Here is a 22,905-nt window from a genome sequence, read left to right on the forward strand (position 1 = left end):
TTTTACCTTTGGTTGGAACAATCTCTTCTCTTGACACAGTAAGAGATTTGAATTCTTCAGATACTATTTTCTTATGGACTTCTGGCACTTTGAGGAAATTTAACAGCAAATTATGATATGAAACACACAATGTGTTGATTTAATAAATAAACAGATTAATGTTGACTTAAAGTGACATTTTCTTTTGTAACAACAAATAAACACTACAATAATACTAAAATAATTGCAATATCAAAATTAAGCAATTTAACTTTGCTTTCCATTTTTTTCAAATCAAATAATCCAATATAATTGATATTAAAATTGTATAAAATGAACATTTGCAAATACACAACATTAACTTCTGTATATTTCCAAATATTGAGTATCAAACCTTCATCTAAATGAATAAAAGTTTTAGATTGCTATTTGCTTAAATTGTTTAACCTAAACAATAAGAACAAAATGTTTGTTAATACTTCACTACATTACCTCAATGGTACAAATGAATGAACCAATAAAAAGGCTGCAAAAAGAGACTATGATACAAACTGAAGAATCAAATATGAACAATTGTTATAATTTCCGATACAACGGAAGTGCTCCTCCATGCAGAGATAATGCTGGGTAGTCTTGTACCTTTTTTTGGAACAACCTCTTCTTTTCCTGGCACAATAATTTTTTCTACTTCTTCAACAACTGGTTTCTTAGGAGCCTCCGGCACTTCAAAAAATACAAAATAGTTTTAAAAGAATGTATATTTCTATCTGATTTATCATTCAAGTCACAGACCAGAGAAGTAATGACATTCTCCAATATGATCGCAGCTTACCTCCATTCAACCACCAGAGACTTTGTGTCAATGTCTCTCATCAGGGATGCATTTAGTTAAAAACTAATGGATGAACCCAAAATTTACAGATCATCCTTAATTTACCTGAGCGAGTCAAGTTGAAAACCTGTTCTGCACAGGTTTTCTAGTTGATTAAAATATGTGAAAACATTTGCCACTATTGGTACCATTCGGTTCTTGAATCCACTGGCAAAACCCTAATCACTACAGTTTAGCAACACTATGATCACTTTGCACTAAAATGAACTTTTTTTTGTTCTAATTGTGTTTTCTTGTAAAAATTGTGTATGTTATGCTTAATTTATGTTTTTCTTGTGAATGCTGCTTATATGATGCTATGTGCCTCTGATGCTGCTGCAAGTAAGTTTTCATTGCACCTGTGCATATACTGTATATACTTGTGCATATGACAATAAACTTGACTTTGACTTCAAAGGCTTACAATCATGCCTTACTTTCCCTTGCCACAGGTGTCCCTAGGCCAGGAAGGAAGACTTCACCTCCTTTTTGTAATAATCACATTCTCAAGATCTGTCAAAGCCTTCTCAATTAGATCTCCTACTCACCTGGCTTATCACTTCTGTCATCATACACATGAAGGTCAGCTGACTCAGAGCACACATTAACTTTTTCTACTCTTCTTGTAGCAGAATCTAATATATTACTACAAGAATACAATCAGCTTAATAAGATGTGTACCACACACCTGAGAACTGTAATTGTCATGTCAAGACACAAAACAATTAGCATCAGAAGTGGCAAGGCTGATGGTTGGGCAAAGCATGCTTGCCAGCACTGCCCTTGCCCTTCTGTAACTCTTTGATTCATATGTACCCTACTGTTTTGAATATAGGCCCTGACTGAAAGGCCAGCATGCTAAACTCCTTCATCACCCTTTGTAGTATGAATCATCAATGAATAATTTGGTTGAAGAATATCTTCCCCCTCAAATAAAATTCCAGGAGGTTTGCTGAAGCATTGTGATATCTCCTAATAGTTCATCAATATGTGGAATTTTGATGAATAATCAGAAAGGTCTAACTTCTTTGCGTGGGTGATTTAAATGAATTAGTGCTAGAACTAAGTGATACTTCAATTCATGAGAAGGCAGGGAGGTGTGACTCCATCTTATTCCAAGAATCAGTTTGGATTCTAATGGGTCCACAAGCAGGTAACCTCCTGATCAAGCTGGCACATGAGATAAAAGACCCTGGATGAATTAGTGGCTATATATTTCTGTACTGCTGTGTCACTCAGTGGGGGTGACTGCTGCTGCATTCACCTGGCAATATAATGCAATAATGGGTTGTTATATTCGAAACAGTAGGGTACATATGAATCAAAGAGTTAGAGACGGGGAAGGGCAGTCTTTGAGAGGACCTAGTCTCTCCCTAGTCACCCTTTTATTTTTAATATAACTAAAAAACCTCTTGGAATTATCTTTAACCCTGCCTGCCAGATCCATCTCATACCATCTTTTTGCTCTCCTGATTTTCCTCTTAAGCCTGGTCCTAAACCCTTTATATTTATTGAGGGATTCATTTGTACCCAGCTGCCTAAAAGCAATTTATGCATCCTTCCTTATCCTGACCAGAGCCTCGATATCCCTTGTCAGCCAGGATTCCCTGAACTTGGTATGTCTGCCCTTCACTCTAACAGGAACATGCTGCCCCTAGACTCTTGACATGACCCTTTTAAAAGCCTCCCACTTGCTAACTGTTCCTTTGCCTTAAAATATATGTGTTTTATAGTGTTCAGTTATATTTTGTTGCAACCTGATATGTTGACTCAAATCACGCAGATAGTCACTCAATTCAGTTAGAATTCCTCTGACTTCCTACTGTTACATGTAAATGGGCTATACAGGTTGTACTAGTGCTATTATGGTGATAATAATACATCAATAGAGTGAAACTGGTTTAGGTAAATTATTTTTTTTACCAAAATGCTTTTTTCAAATGCAAACCATTAGGGGAAAAAATAGAATATCAATGTTAAGTAAGATCTTTAATTTGTTAGCAAATGTAGGTTCTTTCTTATTTCAATAAATATATCAGAGTAAAGATATTCCATTCAAGTCACTAAAATTGCTGTTAATAACAAGACACCACTGTCACCTTAATAACAAAAATAAACTACAGGACACATAAAGAAATATGTGTATAAAGCTTTATTTATGTTTTACCTGTTACTGGGGTGATTTTTTCTTTCTTTTGGACTGGAACTGGCACTTCAGGAGCAGGTTTCACAGCTTCTTCTGGCATATTAAAGAATTTATTTTTAATTTAGTAATAGGTTAACAAAATTGTTCATTCAAACTTGTAATGAAAATCATACAAAACAGGTAGCAGGCAATGGTAGTATCTAAATCACAGTTTCCCTTCCATCACATAACTCATGTATCTTTCTCCATACAACCTTTCAGGGACATTACCTATAAACATGTCAGATTCTACTCTGATGACATATGTTCTATTTCACAATATTATTCAATGATCTCCAATGCATTTGGTTTGTCATGCTTTCCCAATATCTAGTGCTGGCATCTTGTACTAATGGAAAGACTGAATCAAATTTTGGCAGCATTACCCTCAAATCTAATTTCCCAGAAACTGATCTTACCCTCTCTATGGGCATCATTTGAGGCTGAACTAAATTTACTTCTGTCTTTGACATTCTAGTTAAACTTCCAGGCCTGTACCCTCTCTTGCACCATGGCTATTTATTATCACCTCCATAATAGTACCCATTTCCAGCATCACCTTGGCCAACCCATGGTTTCGTTAAACATACACTCAATATTTAAAAATCATTGCATTTTACATCCTCCTCTAATTTGAGCTCTAAATTTTGCTGACCTTCCATAATTACAACCCTCCAAGAATTTTGCTTTCTTCTACTTCTGGTTTCTTGTCCATGTCCAAATTCCTCTGCCTTATCAATGGCAATTGTACCTTCAGGTTTAAAGGTCCGAAGATATGAAATTACTTCCCTAAACATTACCATCTTTCAATTATTTTAGATACTCTTCAAAACTACTTTTCTAACCAGATTCTATCTCTATATTGACTCTGTGTCAAAATTTGTATGAAATGCCCCTGTGATCTTTCATTGTGTTAAACAGGCCACATAAATAAAAGTTGCAGATAACAATTACTTAGACAATGATTTTTATATCAATGAAAAGAAACATTTTTTGAAATGATCTTTCATATCTTTTTAAAAAATCTCTGCTTCAGAACTTGGTGAGCGTGGCTCATCACCCACATTCGCTGCTGCTGATGACACTTAGATTTATATTCAGAACTTGTTGGTCCTCTGTGGTGATAAGGCCTTGCATGTGTTAGTTGGACCACTAAGCTCTAAAATGAAAGTACTGGTGTCAAATTTGACTTGTAGAATGATTAACATGATCTGACTAGCATATATACTTCTTGCATGCATTGAAGATGCAATTTTGGTACCCAAATGCCTCCAATAGGGCACAACTAATGGGCACTGTGCCAAACTGCATTTTTTATTGCTCACCTATAATAATGCAAGTATCAAAATTCTTTCAAGAACAAAGACAACACAACACAGTATTAGAGCGGCACAATATCACCAGCAAAAAAATAAAACAGTGTATGTTGTACATTAACATTCACAAGTAGCAGAGCATTGGCAATCTGAAGCCTCTAAAACAGAAATACTTTCCAGGATAATGACAACATCGATACACTGACAATCTAAAGAATAGTTCTAGTACAAAATGTGCCTTCCTTGTACCTTCTTTTGGTGCAACCTTTTCTTTTCGTATAACCGGTTTCATTTCTTCAGGTACAAACTTTGGGATCCCAGGCACTTTAAAATAGTCAATTTCAGACAAAACTAAATTAAATACTTGCCCTTAGGCCATTTTAACATTGCAAAATACATAACATTAATCAGAAAGAAGCAATTAATATACAACACAACTATTGCCACCATAATTTCTCAATTTGCATCATGGTTCCAGCATACATAAAGTTATTATTGCCTTATGAAGCCTAGTTAATTAGAGGAATTAACAAGAAGTGATCTTGTGATTATTTTAAGGCTCAGCTCACCTGCCCCTGTAAAATTTAGGGAATAACAAACCTTTGTGGAACTGCAATAACACAATCAAGACATTAACCAGAATTAACCTGTAAGTGCAGATGATCCATTGAAATAGCACGGCATGAGTATGAGTTCGAGATGGTAGAGAACAGGTGGGGAAGGGTGTTTTCTATTTGCTGCTGAATGGCAAGTTATCAGTATGCCATCACCAACATCATCCCATCTGAATCATGCTACAAATCACTGAGCACACAGTGGATGTCATTTTGGTACACAAATGAGACTTGTAGCATCTGGACTACTTTGTCAAATTTTGATATATAAATAGTATAATTTTTAATGGTTAATTAACCATAATGCAAATGAAAAAATTATGTAATGTACAAGGACAACAAAATAAAGTTTGAATACACATACAAGAAATTAAAAGATCATAAGTTTTTAGGTGATGAATATATATCTGGGCATTGTTAACTTGAAGCCCATAAAGAAGAAATACTTTCTAAGATGATGATGATTATGCACAAGAAATAATTCTACTACAAAGCATGTGCTTCTTTTGTACCTTTTACTGTAGTAACTTTTTCTATTCTTGTAATTGATTTCACTTCTTCCAGAGCAAACTCAGGAACCTCAGGAACTTTAGAAAAATGTAATTCATGGACAAAAGAATATCAAAAATGTGCACTTACAACAAATGAACGTACCAATACACATTATATTATGTAGAAAGACACAACAAAGATATACAGCATTGTGCTAATTACAACATAATTTCTCATCTTGCATTATGATCTTGGTATAAGAAAATAGAGACATAAGAACTAGAAGGAAGTTTGGCCCCCTGTGACTGCTCTGCCTTTTGATAAAGTCATAACTGATCTGTTACCTCAATGCTATGGTCCTGCACTGACCACATATCCCTCAATTCCCCAAATACCTAAAAATCTATCAGTGACCAAGCCTTCTTTACCCTCTTTGATCAAGGTTTCCAAAGATTCATCACCCTCTGGGGTGGTGGATCTTTGGACACCTTGAAATTTCTATGCATCTCTGTCCTGAATAACCAGGCCATTATTTTAAGTTTGTGACCCCTGGTCCTAAAGACTCCAGCTGGGTGAAACATCAACCCCACATGTATTCTGTCAAGTCCTGTGAGAATTTTGTACTATCGGCCCAATCTGCTTATTCTTAGGAAGTCAGAAGTTTCCACATTGACCAAATGACAGATATACCAGAACAAATGGAGAAGTGTAAGTTGAGTCAGGATGTCATTGCCATAAGTATCTATACCAAAGACGCAAACACTGTTAAAAAGGTCTAAGCATCCAAGAAAGCCTGTGCACAGATTGAAACTGCAAGTAATGTATATTTGCAAAACACTCCTTAAAAAAAGGGAAAGCAGTGGCCTATCATTATGTAAATGGGCTTCATGTACTTATGAGGGAATGAGATAATCATTAACATGACCAACGACATAGGTAGGAAGGGGGATGAGGTCCTGAAGAGTGAGTTCAGGGAGCTAGGCAGAAAATTGAGGAACAGGACCTCAAGGGTAGCAATCTTGGGATTGCTGCCAGTGCCACGCGATAGTGAAGGCAGGAATAGGAGGAGGTGGCAGATAAATGCGTGGCTGAGAAGCTGGTGCAGGAGGGAGGGTTTTAGATTTCTGGATCATTGGGATCTCTTCTCGGGAAGGTGGGACCTGTACAGAGAGGACAGGTTACACCCGAACCAGAAGGGGGCCAATATCCTTGCGGCGAGATTTGCTACGGTGGTTCGGGAGGGTTTAAACTAGTTTGTGAGGGGGAAGGGAACCGGAGGAGTAGGTCAGAGGAAGAAGGGAATGGGGAAAAGTTAGATCAAACAGGTAGAGAGGCTTTGGGGAAGGAGAAGCAGAATACAGGCTCTAAAAGTAGTAAGGTAGATGGACTGAAGTGTGTTTACTTAAATGCAAGAAGTGTCAGGAATAAGGGGGATGAACTGAGGGCTTGGATAAGTATGGGGGACTATGATATCATGGCTATTACTGAGACGTGGCTGACATCAGGAGAGGAGTGGATATTGAATATTCCTGGTTTTCGGTGTTTTAAGAGGGATAGGGAAGGGGGGAGAAGAGGAGGAGGGGTGGCGATACTGGTCAGGGACACTGTTACAGCTGTGGAAAAGATGGATGTTGTAGAAGGATCATCTCTAGAGTCCGTATGGGTGGAATTAAGGAATAAGAAAGGAGCAGTTACTCTACTAGGAGTATTCTATAGGCCCCCCGGTAGCAGTAGAGATATAGAGGAGCAGATTGGCAGGCAGTGTTTGGAGAGAAGCAAAAATAACAGGGTTGTTATAATGGGAGACTTCAACTTCCCAAATATAGACTGGAACCTGCTTAGTGCCAAAGGTTTAGATGGGACAGAATTTGTTAAATGTGTCCAGGAGGGATTCCTGACGCAGTATGTCCACAGGCCGACTAGAGGGAATGCCATGTTAGATCTAGTTTTAGGAAATGAACCGGGACAGGTGAAGGATCTACTTGTGGGTGAGCATTTGGGGGACAGTGACCATTGCTCCATAACCTTTAAAATTGTCATGGACAGGTACAGGTGCAGAGAGGACAAGAGGATTTTTAATTGGGGAAGGGCGAACTATGAGGCTATAAGGAGAGAACTTGGGAGTGTAAATTGGGATGTCCTTTTTGAAGGAAAATGTACCATGGAGATGTGGTCGATGTTCAGGGATCTTATGCAGGATGTTAGGGATAAATATGTCCCGGTGAGGCAGAGAAGTAATGTCAGGGTGAAGGAACCGTGGGTGACGAGAGAGGTGGAATGACTTGTTAGGGAGAAGAAGGTAGCGTACATGAGGTATAAGCAGCAAGGTTCAGACAGGGCCCGTGAGGAATATAGGGTAGCGAGGAAGGAACTTAAGAAAGGGCTGAGGAGAGTTAGAAGGGGACATGAAAAGGCGTTGGCTAGTAGGGTTAAGGAAAATCCCAAGGCCTTTTTCAAGTACGTGAAGGGTAGGAGGATGGCTAGGGTAAAGATAGGTCCGATTAAGGACAAAGGTGGGAGAATTTGCCTGGAGGCAGCGGAAGTGGGAGAAGTTTTCAATGAGTACTTCTCTTTGGTATTCACCAGGGAGAGGGGTCTTGATGACGCGGAAGGGAGTGCTGGTAGGGGTAATGTTCTCGAGGTTGTAGATATCAAGAGAGAGGATGTGTTGAAGTTGTTAAATAATATTAAGACAGATAAATCTCCGGGGCCTGACGGGATTTTCCCCAGGCTGCTTCGAGAGGCTAGGGAGGAGATTGTTGAACTGCTGGTAAGGATCTTTGAGTCCTCGTTGTCCACTGGGATAGTGCCAGAGGATTGGAGGGTGGCGAATGTTGTCCCCTTGTTCAAAAAAGGTAATAGGGATAGGCCAGGGAATTATAGACCGGTGAGTCTCACGTCTGTGGTAGGTAAGCTGTTAGAAAGGATTCTAAGGGATAGGATTTATGAACACGTAGAGAATCATGGACTGATTAGGGACAGCCAGCATGGCTTTGTGAAGGGAAGATCTTGCCTCACAAGCCTGATAGAGTTCTTTGAGGAAGTGACCAGGAAGATTGATGAGGGCAGTGTGGTGGATGTGGTTTACATGGATTTTAGTAAGGCGTTTGATAAGGTTCCTCATGGTAGGCTTCTTCAGAAGGTCAGAGGCCAAGGGATCCAGGGAAGCTTGGCTGTGTGGATTCAGAATTGGCTTGCATGTAGAAAGCAGAGGGTTGTGGTGGAAGGATTGCCCTCGGATTGGAGGGCAGCGACTAGTGGTGTCCCACAGCGATCGGTTCTGGGACCTCTACTTTTTGTGATATTTATAGATGACTTAGATGAGGGGGTGGAGGGGTGGGTTAGTAAGTTTGCGGATGACACTAAGATCGGCAGTGTTGTGGATAGTGTGGAGGGCTGTCGGAGCTTACAGAGGGATATTGATAGGATGCAGAGCTGGGCTGACAAGTGGCAGATGGAGTTCAATCCGGAGAAGTGTGAGGTGGTACACTTTGGAAGGACAAACTCCAGGGCAGAGTACAGGGTAAATGGCAAGGTACTTGGCAGTGTGGAGGAGCAGAGGGATCTTGGGGTTCATATTCACAGTTCATTGAAAGTTGCCTCACAGGTGGAAAGAGCAGTTAAGAAGGCCAATGGGATGTTGGCTTTCATAAGTCGCGGGACTGAGTTTAAGAGCCGCGAGGTGATGATGCAGCTTTACAAAATTCTAGTTAGGCCACACTTAGAGTACTGTGTTCAGTTCTGGTCGCCTCATTATAGGAAGGATGTGGAGGCGTTGGAGAGGGTGCAGAGGAGATTTACCAGGGTGCTGCCTGGACTAGAGCGTATTGAATATGAGGAGAGGCTTAAGGTGCTAGGGCTTTATTCACTGGAAAGGAGGAGGATGAGAGGAGACATGATAGAGGTATATAAAATATTGAGAGGAATATATAGAGTAGACAGTCAGCGCCTCCTTTCCAGGGCACCAATGCTCAAGACAGCATGGCTTTAAGGTTATGGGTGGAAGGTTCAGGGGAGATGTCAGGGGGAGGTTTTTCACCCAGAGAGTGGTTGGTGCATGGAATGCACTGCCTGGGGTGGTGGTGGAGGCAGATACATTGGACAAGTTCAAGAGCTTGTTGGATAGGCATATGGAGGAAAGTGAGATGGAGGGATATGCGGGAGGAAGGGGTTAGGTAGTGTGAGGGTGGTTTGATGGACGGCACAATATGGTGGGCCGAAGGGCCTGTTTTGTGCTGTATGGTTCTATGGTTCTATGGTTCTCTGGTTCTATGACACATCCAGCTATTGCCTTACAGAACCCAATTAGTTAATGCAGAAGTAATTAGCAACCTCAATTTTTCAATGATCCTCTGAATATTTTAATGCTCAGCTCTAGACTAATCCAAGTGATTTGTTTGGAACATTGAAAAATCTTATCACCACTAAAGATTGCTGCAACTCAAATCAATGATAGAAAACAGCAAGAACTCATGGGATTGCAGTTAAAGCTAGAAGAAATTAATTTCAACTAACCTATAAGTAGTTGATGGTCTATTTAAATATATTTAGTGGGTTGGTAGGAGTGTGCATGAAATTCCTTTATGCCTCCTACATATGAATATTAGCCATGCATGTTCATGCATTAGTTAGCTGCAACACCAAGCTCCTAAAAAAAGTGTAGTGTTAATGTCCAACCAAAACTGATTGTTTCATGACCTGGCAACCAAGCATTCCTCTACGGTGATGAATACAGCATCACCAATACATTGCTCCTGCATATCATACTACAAGTGATGGAGTAGAGTGTAGGTGTTACTTTGGTACCCAGATGTCACCAGTAGCACCCAAAAATGAGCTAATTGACCCAATTTTTTTTCTATATAACCAACCATAATGCAAGTATCAAAATTATTTCATGGGCAAAGATAACAAAATATAACACAAGTACAGAAACAAAATAATAAAACAACAAAACTGGAAAAATATAATGAATATCAGGGCATTGGTTATCTGAAATGTTTAAAACAAAAATAATTTCCAAGATAATGATATGATGTTCTTCCAAAGAAATAATTCTGGTATAAAACTTTTGCCTTGTACCTTTCAATGGAGCAACCACTTCTTTTCGTGCAACTGGTTTCGCTTCTTCAGCAACCAACTCAGGAATCTCAGGCACTTTAAGAGTTTAATTTTTGGACAAAAGAATGTCAAAAGATGCTCATTTAAAAAATTTTAACATAGAAATGCACATAACATTACACACAACAAGAGCAACAAATATGGGGCCCAATTTACCATCTTGTGTTAATCACACAATAATCTCATCTCAATCATTTTTTGTTTTATATATAAGCTTATTTTCCTTATTAAATCTAGTAAATTTAATGGAGCAGCAAATAGCCACCTTGACTAAACAAAAAAAAATTGGGATATTTTAATTTTCAGCTATCAACCAACCTGTATTTTTTTTTGTTCTAAATCTCCTCTCCACATTTTCTAATTCTTCTAATTGTCCTGCAAGTCTTATTTTGTTTTGGACTGGTGTTTTTATAAGAACTTTCCAATAAGTCTACCTTGTAACACCATCATGCTTTTTGGACCATAATATTATGCTTATGACTTAATATACTATTGATAACTCAACTGGCATGCTGGAAGAGTGAAAGTCTACTTTCTTGCCAACACTTAAAATCTCTTTTCAAAATATCTTTACAAATGGTACTTCTGCAGATTTTAATTCTAGAAATAAAGTGTCCCAGATTGATGGGTATTCAGAGCCTTGTTCTCCAGTGGATGAATTTTCAGTCTGAATATTTACGGTTAGTGGTGTCATTCAAAAATTGAACACTGTTTATTAATGTCACAATAACCACATCCATATGCTGTCATATGCTTGTATGCTTTTCTAATCTCTACTAATAAGCAACTGAAACATTTGTACATGATAAATACTGCTAGCTGCCACTAAGAAGGGACCATTAGCACAGATCTCCATTGACATGATTACCATGGCAGCTACTGATATTGCGTTTCTTGCTTTGCGACGAGAATGCAGGAGGAAATTTTCAGTGAGGATGTTATTTCTGGAGTACATTTCTTAGCACAGATTGCCTTTTATGGGTTCTTGTTTAAACTTCCAATCATGCTGCATTGCAAAAGGGGTACTTATTATTGCACCAAATGCATGGGAGAAATTAGTTAGTACAGATACCATAGTAATTGGTCCTTCTACACCTGCCGCACCCTGTGTATTTGCAATCTGAATTGTCTCCACAAAGTACCAAATACTTGTAAAATTGTAGGTCAGGCAATAAAATATCCACCTAAATTAACCCATATGTAATGGATGATCCCTTTAAATGACTAAGGTTAGTTTAGGCAAAGTGGGATCCACCTCCTACTTGTCTCGCACATATTCAGCCACATGGGTTTAAGATGTGGTATAAAGTGGTAAGATGAGCTCCAAGATAGCAGTATAGTTGTCCAAACCACATTTCACATTGATTGACGCAATGAGATGCCTTCTAGGCATAAATTTGCGGGCAATTAGTGCACTATCACTAATATAATGTTACAGTATTAGAATGGCACAAATGCACAAAGAAAGAAATAAAGCAACACATTGTAAAACAAAACAAATAGCAGAGCACAGGCAATTTGAGGCCTCTAAAACAGAAAATAGTTTCCAAGATAATGAGAAGATAAACACACTATATATTGAAATAATTATTCTAGAAGAAAGCATGTGCCTTTGTACCTTTAACTGGAACAATCTTTTCTATTCGCGTAATTGGTTTCATTTCTTCAGTAACAAATTCTGCAACCTCAGTCACTTTAAAAGATTTAATTTTGGGACAAAACATATCAGACATAAATTTGCATTTTAACATAGCAATACAGATAACATTAAACACAAAACAACCAACTGATATATGACATGATCTACTATCTTAAGCAAATCATTCAATAAGCTCTCATCTGTATCATAGTTTTGGTGTATATAAATTTATGACTGCTTTATGGAGCTTAAATAATTACCAGAGAAGCAATAAACCACTTTATTTACAAATTATTAGGATATTTTGATGTTCACTCTCAACTAATCTGTTATTTTTTCTCTATTTCTCTAAATTGTCCATAAATTTGGCTCCATTGCTATTATAAATTTTATGGGCAGAACTCAGGCCCCATAAACAACCCTCAATATTGATCATAAGATTATTTTCCAAGCAAGCAGGCTTGAAGCAGCTCCTAAGTTGTGTTGGTGCTAACTAAACTGGTGGGTTAGAAGGCAGAAAGATATTTCTGTTGAACAATATTGCAAATCTCTTTCATACACAATGATACATATAATTAACTGAGCAGTGTAAAGATATGGTGTGAGTGTAGGATCCTGTTCTGACCCTTGATAACTAGTGGAAGAATTTGAAATGTATGATTTACTATTGCAGGGTCTCAAGCCAAAATATTGACTATCCCTCTACCTCCAGAGGTGCTGCCTGACCTGTTGAGTTCCTCCAGCAGTTTGTATTTTTGCTCCAGATTCCAGCATCTGCAGTTTTATTTTGCATCCTCAAGATTTACTGTTGTCAGTTTTAGGAAGCAAAGCTAATGCCTACATACACATCTGTATATTCTCATCATATATATTTCACTAATGTTTATTGATAAGTAAATGAAATTTAAGTATGTCAATATTGCAAACTGCAGTCTGGAAGGAATGCAAAATTTCTTTGCCCTGATTACCTTGATAGCTACTGGCAATGCTTCCCTTATCCTGCTTTGAAGGTGGAGCTGTAGCTCTAACAGGTAGAGAACAATAAGGAATCAAATGGTTAATTGCCAAGGTTCATGTAGCTAATTGGGCCGCTGAAAAGAAGATATGGCCTCCTGCTGGGTGCCCCTTCTCTCCTTCCTCCTCCTCCCTCTTCCAACAGATTGTCCTCTGCATGCTAAATTGCAATGGGATAAACTATTTATACATCCATGCCAGGAGCAGTTGACTCTTGCAAACATTGGAAGACAGCACCAAGTCTTTCAGTGCATGATGCTCAATTCTATGTATACTTCTAAAATGCTAGCCAACTCAAGACAGCAACAATTCCTGGAATTACGGTATCAGCAAGAAGAAATAAGCTACTAATCTGTAGGTACTCATTGATCCCTTTAAACTGCTGAGTATGGGTCTGTCAAGGATGAGGTAGGGTATGGGTAGAAATGTCCTTTCCTGCTGCTTGATGTTTGCTCAAATGCCTTTAAAAATATGTTAGTCAATTCAATGAGCACTAAATTGGCAGTGCTGGTGTCATATCAGATTCGCACACTGATCAATTTCAAGAGCTGCCTGCATACTTCTGGCTGGCATTCATAATATTGTGCTTGCCATGTTCATATCACTGCTATGTGTGAGCACTGCAAGGCCATTTGATGCAAACATTTTATCTACAGCATCCAAACAATGATCACTCCTGAGTCAAATTTTACTCCATATGTTCCGAAGCATCAACATTATTTCCAATTACAAAGACAGCACAAAACACATAAAACAGCACAAATTTACAAGCAAATGTTAAAACAACCCCCACGAAGAAATAAGATCAATGGATAGAAAGGCAGTAAGTCTTTACAACAAAAATACTTTCCAAGATAATTGCAAGATAAATAAAATACATATTCAAAGAATAATTCTGATATAAACATGTGCCTTCTTCTGTACCTTTTATTGAAGCAACCTTTTCTTTTTTTATAACTGGCTTCACTTCTTCAGGAATAAACTCAGGAATGCCAGGCACTTTAAGAAATTTAATTTTTTGAAAAGAACATCAAAAGATGTGCACATTTAACAATTTAAACAATACACATAAAATTAAACATGAAAGCTGCAACTGAGACATGACGTACTAATAACACCATAGTTTCTAATTTTGGATAATGTTTCTGGTATACATAAAGTTATTATTGTCTTATGAAGCCTAAATAATTAATAGGAGCTGCAATGAGCCACGTCATCACACAATGATTCTCTGAACATTTCAATGTTTAGTTCTGGACAACCTGATCTGGCTTTCTTTTGTAAATCTTTCTGATGTAAATCTCACCACTCCCTGCAGACCTGCAATGTTAATCAATTCCAAAAAGACCTGAGTATAGAAGTTGGTATGTTATGTGCAGATGTGTAAGACATTGATGAGGCCACATTTGGAATATCGTGTTCAGTTTTTGTCATCCTGCTATAGGAAGGATGCCATTAAGTTGGACAGAGTACAAAGGAGATTTACGAGGATGTTGCTGGGACTCAAGGGACTGAGTTACGAAGAGAGGTTAAGCAGGTTGGGACTTTATTCATTGGAACATAGGAGAATGAGGGGGTGATCTTATAGAGATGTATAAAATCATGAGGGGCCTAGATAAGGTGAATGTACACAGTCTTTTTTCCCAGGGTTGGGGAATCAAGAACTAGAGGGCATAGGTTTAAGGTAAGAGGGGAGAGATTTAATAGGAACCTGAGGGGCAACTTTTTCACCTTGACAGCAGCCAGTAGATGAATTGAGCTGCCAGAGGAAGAGGTTGAGGTAGGTACATTAACAACATTTAAAAGGCACTTGGACAGGTACATGGATAGGAAAGGTTTAGAGGTAATGGACCAAACGCATGCAAATGGGACGAGCTTAGCTGGGAATCTTGGTTGGCATGGACCAGTTGGGCTGAAGGGCCTGTTTCCATGCTTTATGACTCTAACCAGTGTGAATTAAACACTTAAAGATTCACTGCAATTGCAAACTGAAAATAACCCAAACTAATTTACAGGACATGAATGATTTGTTTAAATGCAACTATCAGACATATGGGATGACTTAAGGTGAGGGTGGGGTGAGGTGGCTGGTGAAAAGCATGTTCATTTTGCTGCATAATGCTTGGTCAGCCACTCATGTGTGTCCCAATTGGAGCACTGCACTCTGAAACACAAGTGCTAGTGCTTAATCATTATTGGAGAAATTGATTCAATGTGTTGAACTAGGCATACTTCTAGCAGGTATTCAGTGTAAAATCATCATTATGGCCTTTGATGTAGATTGCACCAGATACCATTCTGGACCAATTGCCAAAAGAATGGGTGCTGCTTTAGCTAATTTTTGCACTGTAGGTTTGTAATCATTTTATAGCCATAATACGAGTACCGAAATTATTTTGTACAAGGACACACACACAATACGTAAGCAGAATAACACAAGCAAGAAATTAAAACAGTAAATATGGCAGCAAATAATTGAATGTGAAAGAGTATTGTTACTATGAAGCTTAAAATGCTTCCAAGATAATCCAAATAAAAATTCCAGTGCAAAACATGTCTGCTTTTATACCTTTGATTGGAGCAACTTTTTCTTTTTCTGTAACTGGCTTCACTTCTTCAGGAACAAACTTGGCAACTTCAGGCACTTAAAGAAATTTGTTTTTGGTTAAAAATATCAGAGATGTGAACAGAATATTTTACAACAATGCACATAAATCACAAAAGAAGTAACAGATACATGACATAGTTTATCATCTTGTACCAATCACATAATAATCTCTCACTTTATGTTTCAGGTACATATAAAATTAAGCTATTTAATTAATAAAGCAACACTGAGCCACCTTGATTACACATTAATCATTGGGATAGTTTAATATACATTCTCATTCAACCCAAGTTGTTTTCCCGTCATATTTTTCACAAATACTCATATTACTACAAATATAATTCCTTATGGATAGAACTAAACTCAATTATAGTCCCTGCTGACATCACATAATTTTCAGATAAGAAGGCTTTTTGCTGTCATGGTTTGTTTACTTTAGTCTGAACAGAATGGTCATGTTAGGAAACAAAAAAATGTCTGTTACGACATACAAAATATTTTTTATGCAATGACTGTAAATATTGCCAATTTTACCATATTATAAGGTTTAGCTCCAAATATATTAAGTAGCAGTGTTTGGGTATTTGCAGACTTAATTGGTAATAGATGAATTTGTAATCTCTGATTTCCTGTTGGTGGTTTTAGAAACCAAAGTGCAGATGAAAAAACAATGTCAATTACTAATTTCTACAACATACTGCAATGTGTTTCTACGCATAAATGTAATTGAAAAATATTTGAAGATAAGTAACCAAAACAGATAATCTTAGAACTATTTCCAGCTGCAGTTTGGAAGGAGCTCAAAAGCATATAACTATGGTCACTTTGATAGCCACTGGCAATATGAACAAAAGATACAGAAGCAGGAGTAGGCCATTCAGCCTCTTGTACCTGCTCCATCTTTCCTACTTAAAGCCCATATCCTTGATTCTCTTAATTTGTAAAAATCAATCAATCTCTCTCCTGGATAAATTCAGCAGCTGAGCCTCCACGCTTGGGCAGGAAATTCTGAAGATTCTGAAGAAGTGTCTTCTCAACTCTGTCCTGAATGATTAACAATTTAATTTGAAACCATAACTCCTGATTCTAGACACCCTAACCAAGGGAAACATCATCTGAACATCTATTCTGTCAAGCCTACATGAAATTTGTGAATTTCATTGAGATCACCTTTCCTTTTTCTGGGCATAGGCCAAGTCTGTTTAACAAACTGCCATTCCTAAGAAACAATCAGTATGGTTCTTACCCTGTTCTGAAGGTGCAGTTGATAAGAGATTCAGTTAGGGGAACAGAAGTCTGAGACACTTGCCAGTTGTAGTTAACTTCGACAACCCTTCTCACCCTCCTTCTTCTCCTCTTCCACCACCCTTTTCCCTCCTCCACCACCCTTTTCCCTCCTCCACCACCCTTTTCCCTCCTCCAGTAGCTTGCCCTGCTCTGTACGTTCTCAGCTTATTCTCCAGTCAAGTTGTATAACATGCCAAGTGCCCTATATCTTGTCTGGAGCAACTGGTTTTGCAGTATCCTGAAAATCAGTTTCTAATATAACAAGAAATCATTCACCAACTAAGCAATAAGTACTGGATGATTGCTCATTTGAAAATAAGGGGTGGGTGTGTGGGGAGGAGGGTTTAGGACATGCCATTCCTATGCTAATACTTGTTCAGTCATTTGCATTTAAGGGTGCATATTATTTAGAGCAATGAGCTCCAAAATAGAATCCTTGTGTCCCATCAGCATTCTGGACTGCTTGGTATTATGATTTGCCTATGTTACATACTTTCAGCTAAGGTTCAGTGCATGTTTATTAATATGGTGATTGGTGCAAGTCACATCACAAGTATGTGTGTATAATACTGATGCTATTTTGATACACGAGTACCACCCATAACATCCAAACAATGGTCACTATCAAGACCTTTAATAGATAACTTTGGTATTAAAATTATTTCTGTTACAAAGACAACACACTACAGTAACAGAGTGGCTCAGATGTTCAAGCAAACAATTAAAACACATAACATAAAATAAGATTAACAAGAGGCAGAGCAGTGCCAATCTGAAACCTTTGAAACAAAAATATTTCCCAAGACAATGACCACATAAATTCACTATAATCCTAAAAATAATTCTATGATAAAACATTTTCTTTCTTTTGTACCTTTCATTGGAATAGCCTTTTCTTTTCGTGTAACTGGTTTCATTTCTTCAGGAACAAATTTGGGAACCTCAGGCACTTAAAGAAATTTAAATTTAGAAAAAAGATTGCCAGTGATGTGATAACATAGCAATGCACACAAAATTAAACACAAAAGGAAGCCTACCATTTTGTGCTAAATATCACAATAATACTTTGCACCTTGGTTCTGATGTACACAAAGCTATAATTGGTTTACGAAACCTTGTTAGTTAATGAAGCAGTTATAGTCCACCTCAATTATACATCAATCCTTGGGACATAGCCTATTTGATTGTTTTGCTACCCATCACTTCAGATAGCACTACATACAGTACATGATTTTTAAGTACATTCACAGCCTCTATATACAATCTCTGGTGTGCTTAGAACTACTTTCCAATAAACCTGGCTTGTCGTTCTCCATGTTTTTGGAACAGAATAGTTCCGTTTATGTCAAGATATATTCATGGCAACTGAACTAGCAAGTGGGAGCAGAAAAAAATGTTCCTAATTTAAAATCACTTTTCAATACAATTATATAAAAAGGTGATTCTGCATAATAAATGGTTTAGTTTAGTGTATTATATGTAGCAAGATGATCTCAGACTTGTTCTGCAAAAGATGCATTGAAATGTCTTAAGATCTGCTCCATAGATGCTGTCTGACCTGCTAAATGTTTCTACATTTTCCATTTCTCATTCAGATTTTCAGTAACTGCAGTTTTGCTTCAATTCATGTGCTCAAACTTTGTTCATTAAGCTTCTGTGTGAGATCTTACTGAAAGCTTCTAAAAAGCCAAATACTCCACATCCACTGGATCTCCCTCGTCCACTCTACCAAATACATCCCCAAAAAAATCCTATAGTTTAGTCTTGCATGATTTTCCTTTCATAAATCCATGCTCAGTCTGCTCAATCATAATATTATTTTCTAAGTATTTTCATATCGCCTCATTTATTATAGATTCCAGAATCTTCCTAACTAATGATGCTGGGCTAACATGTCAGTAGTCCCTGCTTTTTTCTTGCCCTCCTTGTTTAAATAGCAGAGTCATGTTTGCTACCTTCCAATCTGCAAGAACCAATGCAGAATCTATAGAATTTTCGAAGATAATAACCAGAGCACCATATCTCCATGGCTGGCTTTTTCAAAACTCTAGGATTTAGATCATCAAATTCTTGGGATTTATCAGTTTTAAAACTCATTGTTATCTAGCAGTATTTCTTTACTTATTTCTTTCACTTCCTTATGTGTATTGGACTCTTGGTTCCTCAATATTTCTGGGAGTTTTTATTGTGTCTTCATCCATGACGACAGCCAATAAATACCTGTTTAGTTCCACTGCCATTTCCTTGTTCCCCATTATAAATTCTCCTTTTTCTGTCCAAAAAGGACCAACAATTGCCCTCACTTTCTCTCAACTTTGATATTCTATTTTCTTTATCAAATTCTTGGTCATCCTTTTCTAAATTCTAAAGCACTCTCGACCCTCAGGTTTACTGCTCTTTCTAGCAACTTTACAAGTTGTTTCCTGAGATGTAATGACATCCTTAATTTCTTCTGCAATCCATATTAGGTTCACTTTTCCTGTTGTCCTATTTTGCATTAATGTATATCTTTGTAAACTATGCATTTTTTAAATGCTAGTCATACTCTTCAATAGTTTACCAATCTATCATAGCCAACGGCCCCAATCCCTTCTTATTATGGTCTGGTATGGCAATATCAATGCACAGGAATGCAAGAGGCTTCCAAGAGTTTTGGACACAGCCCTCCTCACCCCTGACAGCATCTATAGGAGGCACTGCCTTAAGAAGGGGAGGATCTATCATCAAGGATCTCCACCATCTGGGTTATGCCCTCTTCTCACTGCTGATGTCAGGCAGGAGGTACAGAAGCCTGAAGTCCCACACCACCAGGTTCAGGAACAGCTACTCTCCTACAACCATCAGGTTCTTGAACCAGCCTGCGCAACCCTCATCCTATCTCAGCAATGGAGCACTACAGACCACCTCTTGCAATACCATAGACTTGTCTCTGATTATGTCTTTGTTTTTTCCACTAAGATCTTGTTTCTTTTCTCTCTCTCTTCACTGCCTTGTGTAATTTATGTATACTCTATATTTTGTGTTGTCTGTACCTACATGCCTGTGATGCAGCTGCAAGCAAGTTTTTAATTGTACCTGTATCTCACTGTACTTGTGCACGTGATAATAAACTCAACTTGAATTGACCTGTTTCCTTTGTTTATATTGAAAACCCTGGTTTCAGATTGAACTGAATCACTTTTAAACAATGTAATATTCTATCATAGAATAATGTGATATTCTATCATATTAGGATCACATTCTCCCAGGAGCCCATTTACAAAGAATATTAATTATCCCCTTTCTGTTGCACAATTCTAGGTCTAAAATAGTCTGTTGCTTAGTTGGCCCCCAACATTTTGTCGTAGAAGTCCATTGTGCATACATTCCAGGAATTCATCATTGTTAAGACTAATTTGATTTTCCCAGCCTATATGTAGATTAAAGATCTCCATGATTGCTATATTACATGCATCTTTCATTTCCTCAGTAATACTTGGCCTATATCACAATTCCTTTGCTGGGGTCTATAAACAACTCTCACCAACCTTTGAAAAAACTGCAGATGCTTGAATTCTGAAATAAAAACTGCTGGAAACACCAGATCTGAACAAAGGTCTTTGATCTGAAATGATAAATCTGTTTCTCTTTCTACTGATACTATTTGACCAGCATTTCCAACATGTGCTGCTTTCATCTCACTAAAGCTTTCTGTCCTCTACTGCTTCTTAGCTCTGTCTGAATTAATTCCAATTGGAGATCATGATCTGCTGAGCTAAGTTCTTTCTAACTACTTTCCAGATCTCATTCTTTATTGAAACACTTTCCCACCTCCTTTTCGTATTTCTAAATGTTGAAGACTCTGGAATATTTAGTTCCCAGCTTTGATCACGTTGCAGTCATGTTTCTGTCATGGCAATTTGATCATATCTATTACCAACTATCTGTGCCATCAGTTCATCCACCTTTCTTTGAATGCAGCATGCATTAAAATATAGTGCCCTTAAATTTGGGCTGTTTTCATTTTCCGTACTCTGACCTGGTTTGCTGCTTGCTTTTGTTTCCACTGCATATTCTTCTAACTTCCACTTCCAGCTTTATTTCTCTCCCTAATGACTTGTCTCCCAGATTCCCAGTTCCTGCCAAGCTAGTTTAAACTTCCCCAAAAGCATTACCAAAGTCTTGTTGATTATATTGGACTCAGTCTTCTTGAAGTATAACTGTCTCCTGTGTCCAAGAAACAGTCCCAAAAGTCTTAGAAATCTAAAGCCCTCGCTCCTGCATCATCTCACCAGTCACACATTCATTTGTCCTATCCTCCTATTTTTGTAATTGTTAACACATGGCACTGGAAGTGCATGGATGAAAGCTCCACTAAGTTGACTCACATGTAACTGAACCATAGATACATTGGAAGCATTTCCAGTTATAAACTGGAAGGATCCAGGTGCACAAGTATCCATTGTGTGATGGGCCTGGCAACCAGTCCTTGCCTGTTATGAGAGTGCAGGTGAGATAACTACTTCCATAATGCCCCAGGGAGATATGGCTTCCTTCTGAGAACTCTTCTTCCCCTCTCCTCCATGAGCCCTCTGCAAAATTTTCCATGCCGACTGTTTGCAAGGAAAATGCCCACTTGCAACCAAGTCTAGGAGCAACCAATGCATGCAGAAATTTAACACTGTGGATCTGCAGTTCAAACCAATTCTAGAAAGCACCAAATAATTGTAGATTTACGATAACCATAACAATGTATCAGCTCAAACTGATCTACCAAAAGCAGATAATTACTTCAAATGGAGACACATGAGACTGCAGATGCTGGAATCTGGAGCAACACACAAGATGCTGGAAGAAATCAGCAGGTCCAGCAACATCTGTGGAGTGAAATGGAAGTCGGCGATTTGGGTTGAGAGCCTTCATCTGGACTGGATTGCTTTAAATGGTCCTGTTTGGAGTTGGATGTGGGAATGAGCCATGGATGCATGGGTGATGGGGGAATTTTCCTTCCTGTACTTCACATGTTCAGCTGCAGGTGTTTAAGATAAAGGTTGGTTGGAGCATTAAGCTCCAAAATCTGCATTGCTGGTGTTCATCGTCACTACAACATTGGTTATCCCAATAACCTGCTTATCTGGCATATTTCAGTGTGCCATCAGTAATTTAGCGTTCAGGACAACTTTGCTGCAAGACTGCAATTGTCAATTTGGTATACAAAAGTCATGTGTAGCATCAAACAACAACAACTACCAAACCCAATTTTATGTTAGAGGTTTTTGGTTTCAAGAAGGACAGATTGATGCAATACAAATTGCACACATGCACAAACAAAAGACAAAGAAGAAAACCGCTTAAAACAGAATTACTTTCCAAGATAATTCCATGATGATAGTATCATTTATCAAAAGGATAACTGTAGTAAAAAATGTGTGCCTTCTTTTGTACCTTTCATTGGAGCAACCTTTTCTTCTGGTGTAACTGGTTTCTCTTCTTCAAGAACAAACTCAGGAATCTCAGGCACTTTAAGAATTTAATTTTTGGACAAAAGAATATCAGAAGCGTGCACTAAGAACATTTAAAATAGCAATGCACTTAACATTAAATGCAAGGATACAAATAATACATGAACAGTTCATCACCTTGTGGCAATCACATAATTATAATGCACCATTAATCTAGTATACATAAATTAAACCTTATGCAGCCTACTTAATAATTCAAGTAGAAATGCTTCACTGCACACTAAATATTTTAATAACTAACTCTCAATGAACCCAAATGAAAATGACAATTTTTTCCT

The 22,905-nt window shown here is 37.9% G+C and overlaps 1 protein-coding gene across 1 annotated transcript in view; it reads right to left on the reverse strand.

Annotated features, from left to right (window-relative positions):
• ttn.1 (titin, tandem duplicate 1) overlaps nt 1–22,905 on the reverse strand; it is a 337,974-nt gene that overhangs the window by 174,396 nt on the left and 140,673 nt on the right. The window contains 12 exon segments of the mRNA XM_052029783.1: nt 7–87; nt 619–702; nt 1,399–1,485; nt 3,018–3,089; nt 4,601–4,675; nt 5,478–5,552; nt 10,540–10,614; nt 12,197–12,271; nt 14,156–14,230; nt 15,801–15,875; nt 18,001–18,075; nt 22,551–22,625. Coding sequence (XP_051885743.1) covers nt 7–87; nt 619–702; nt 1,399–1,485; nt 3,018–3,089; nt 4,601–4,675; nt 5,478–5,552; nt 10,540–10,614; nt 12,197–12,271; nt 14,156–14,230; nt 15,801–15,875; nt 18,001–18,075; nt 22,551–22,625 — 924 coding nt within the window.

The sequence above is a fragment of the Pristis pectinata genome, chromosome 1 (assembly GCF_009764475.1).
Source record: "Pristis pectinata isolate sPriPec2 chromosome 1, sPriPec2.1.pri, whole genome shotgun sequence".
NCBI classification, from domain to species: Eukaryota; Metazoa; Chordata; class Chondrichthyes; order Rhinopristiformes; family Pristidae; genus Pristis; species Pristis pectinata.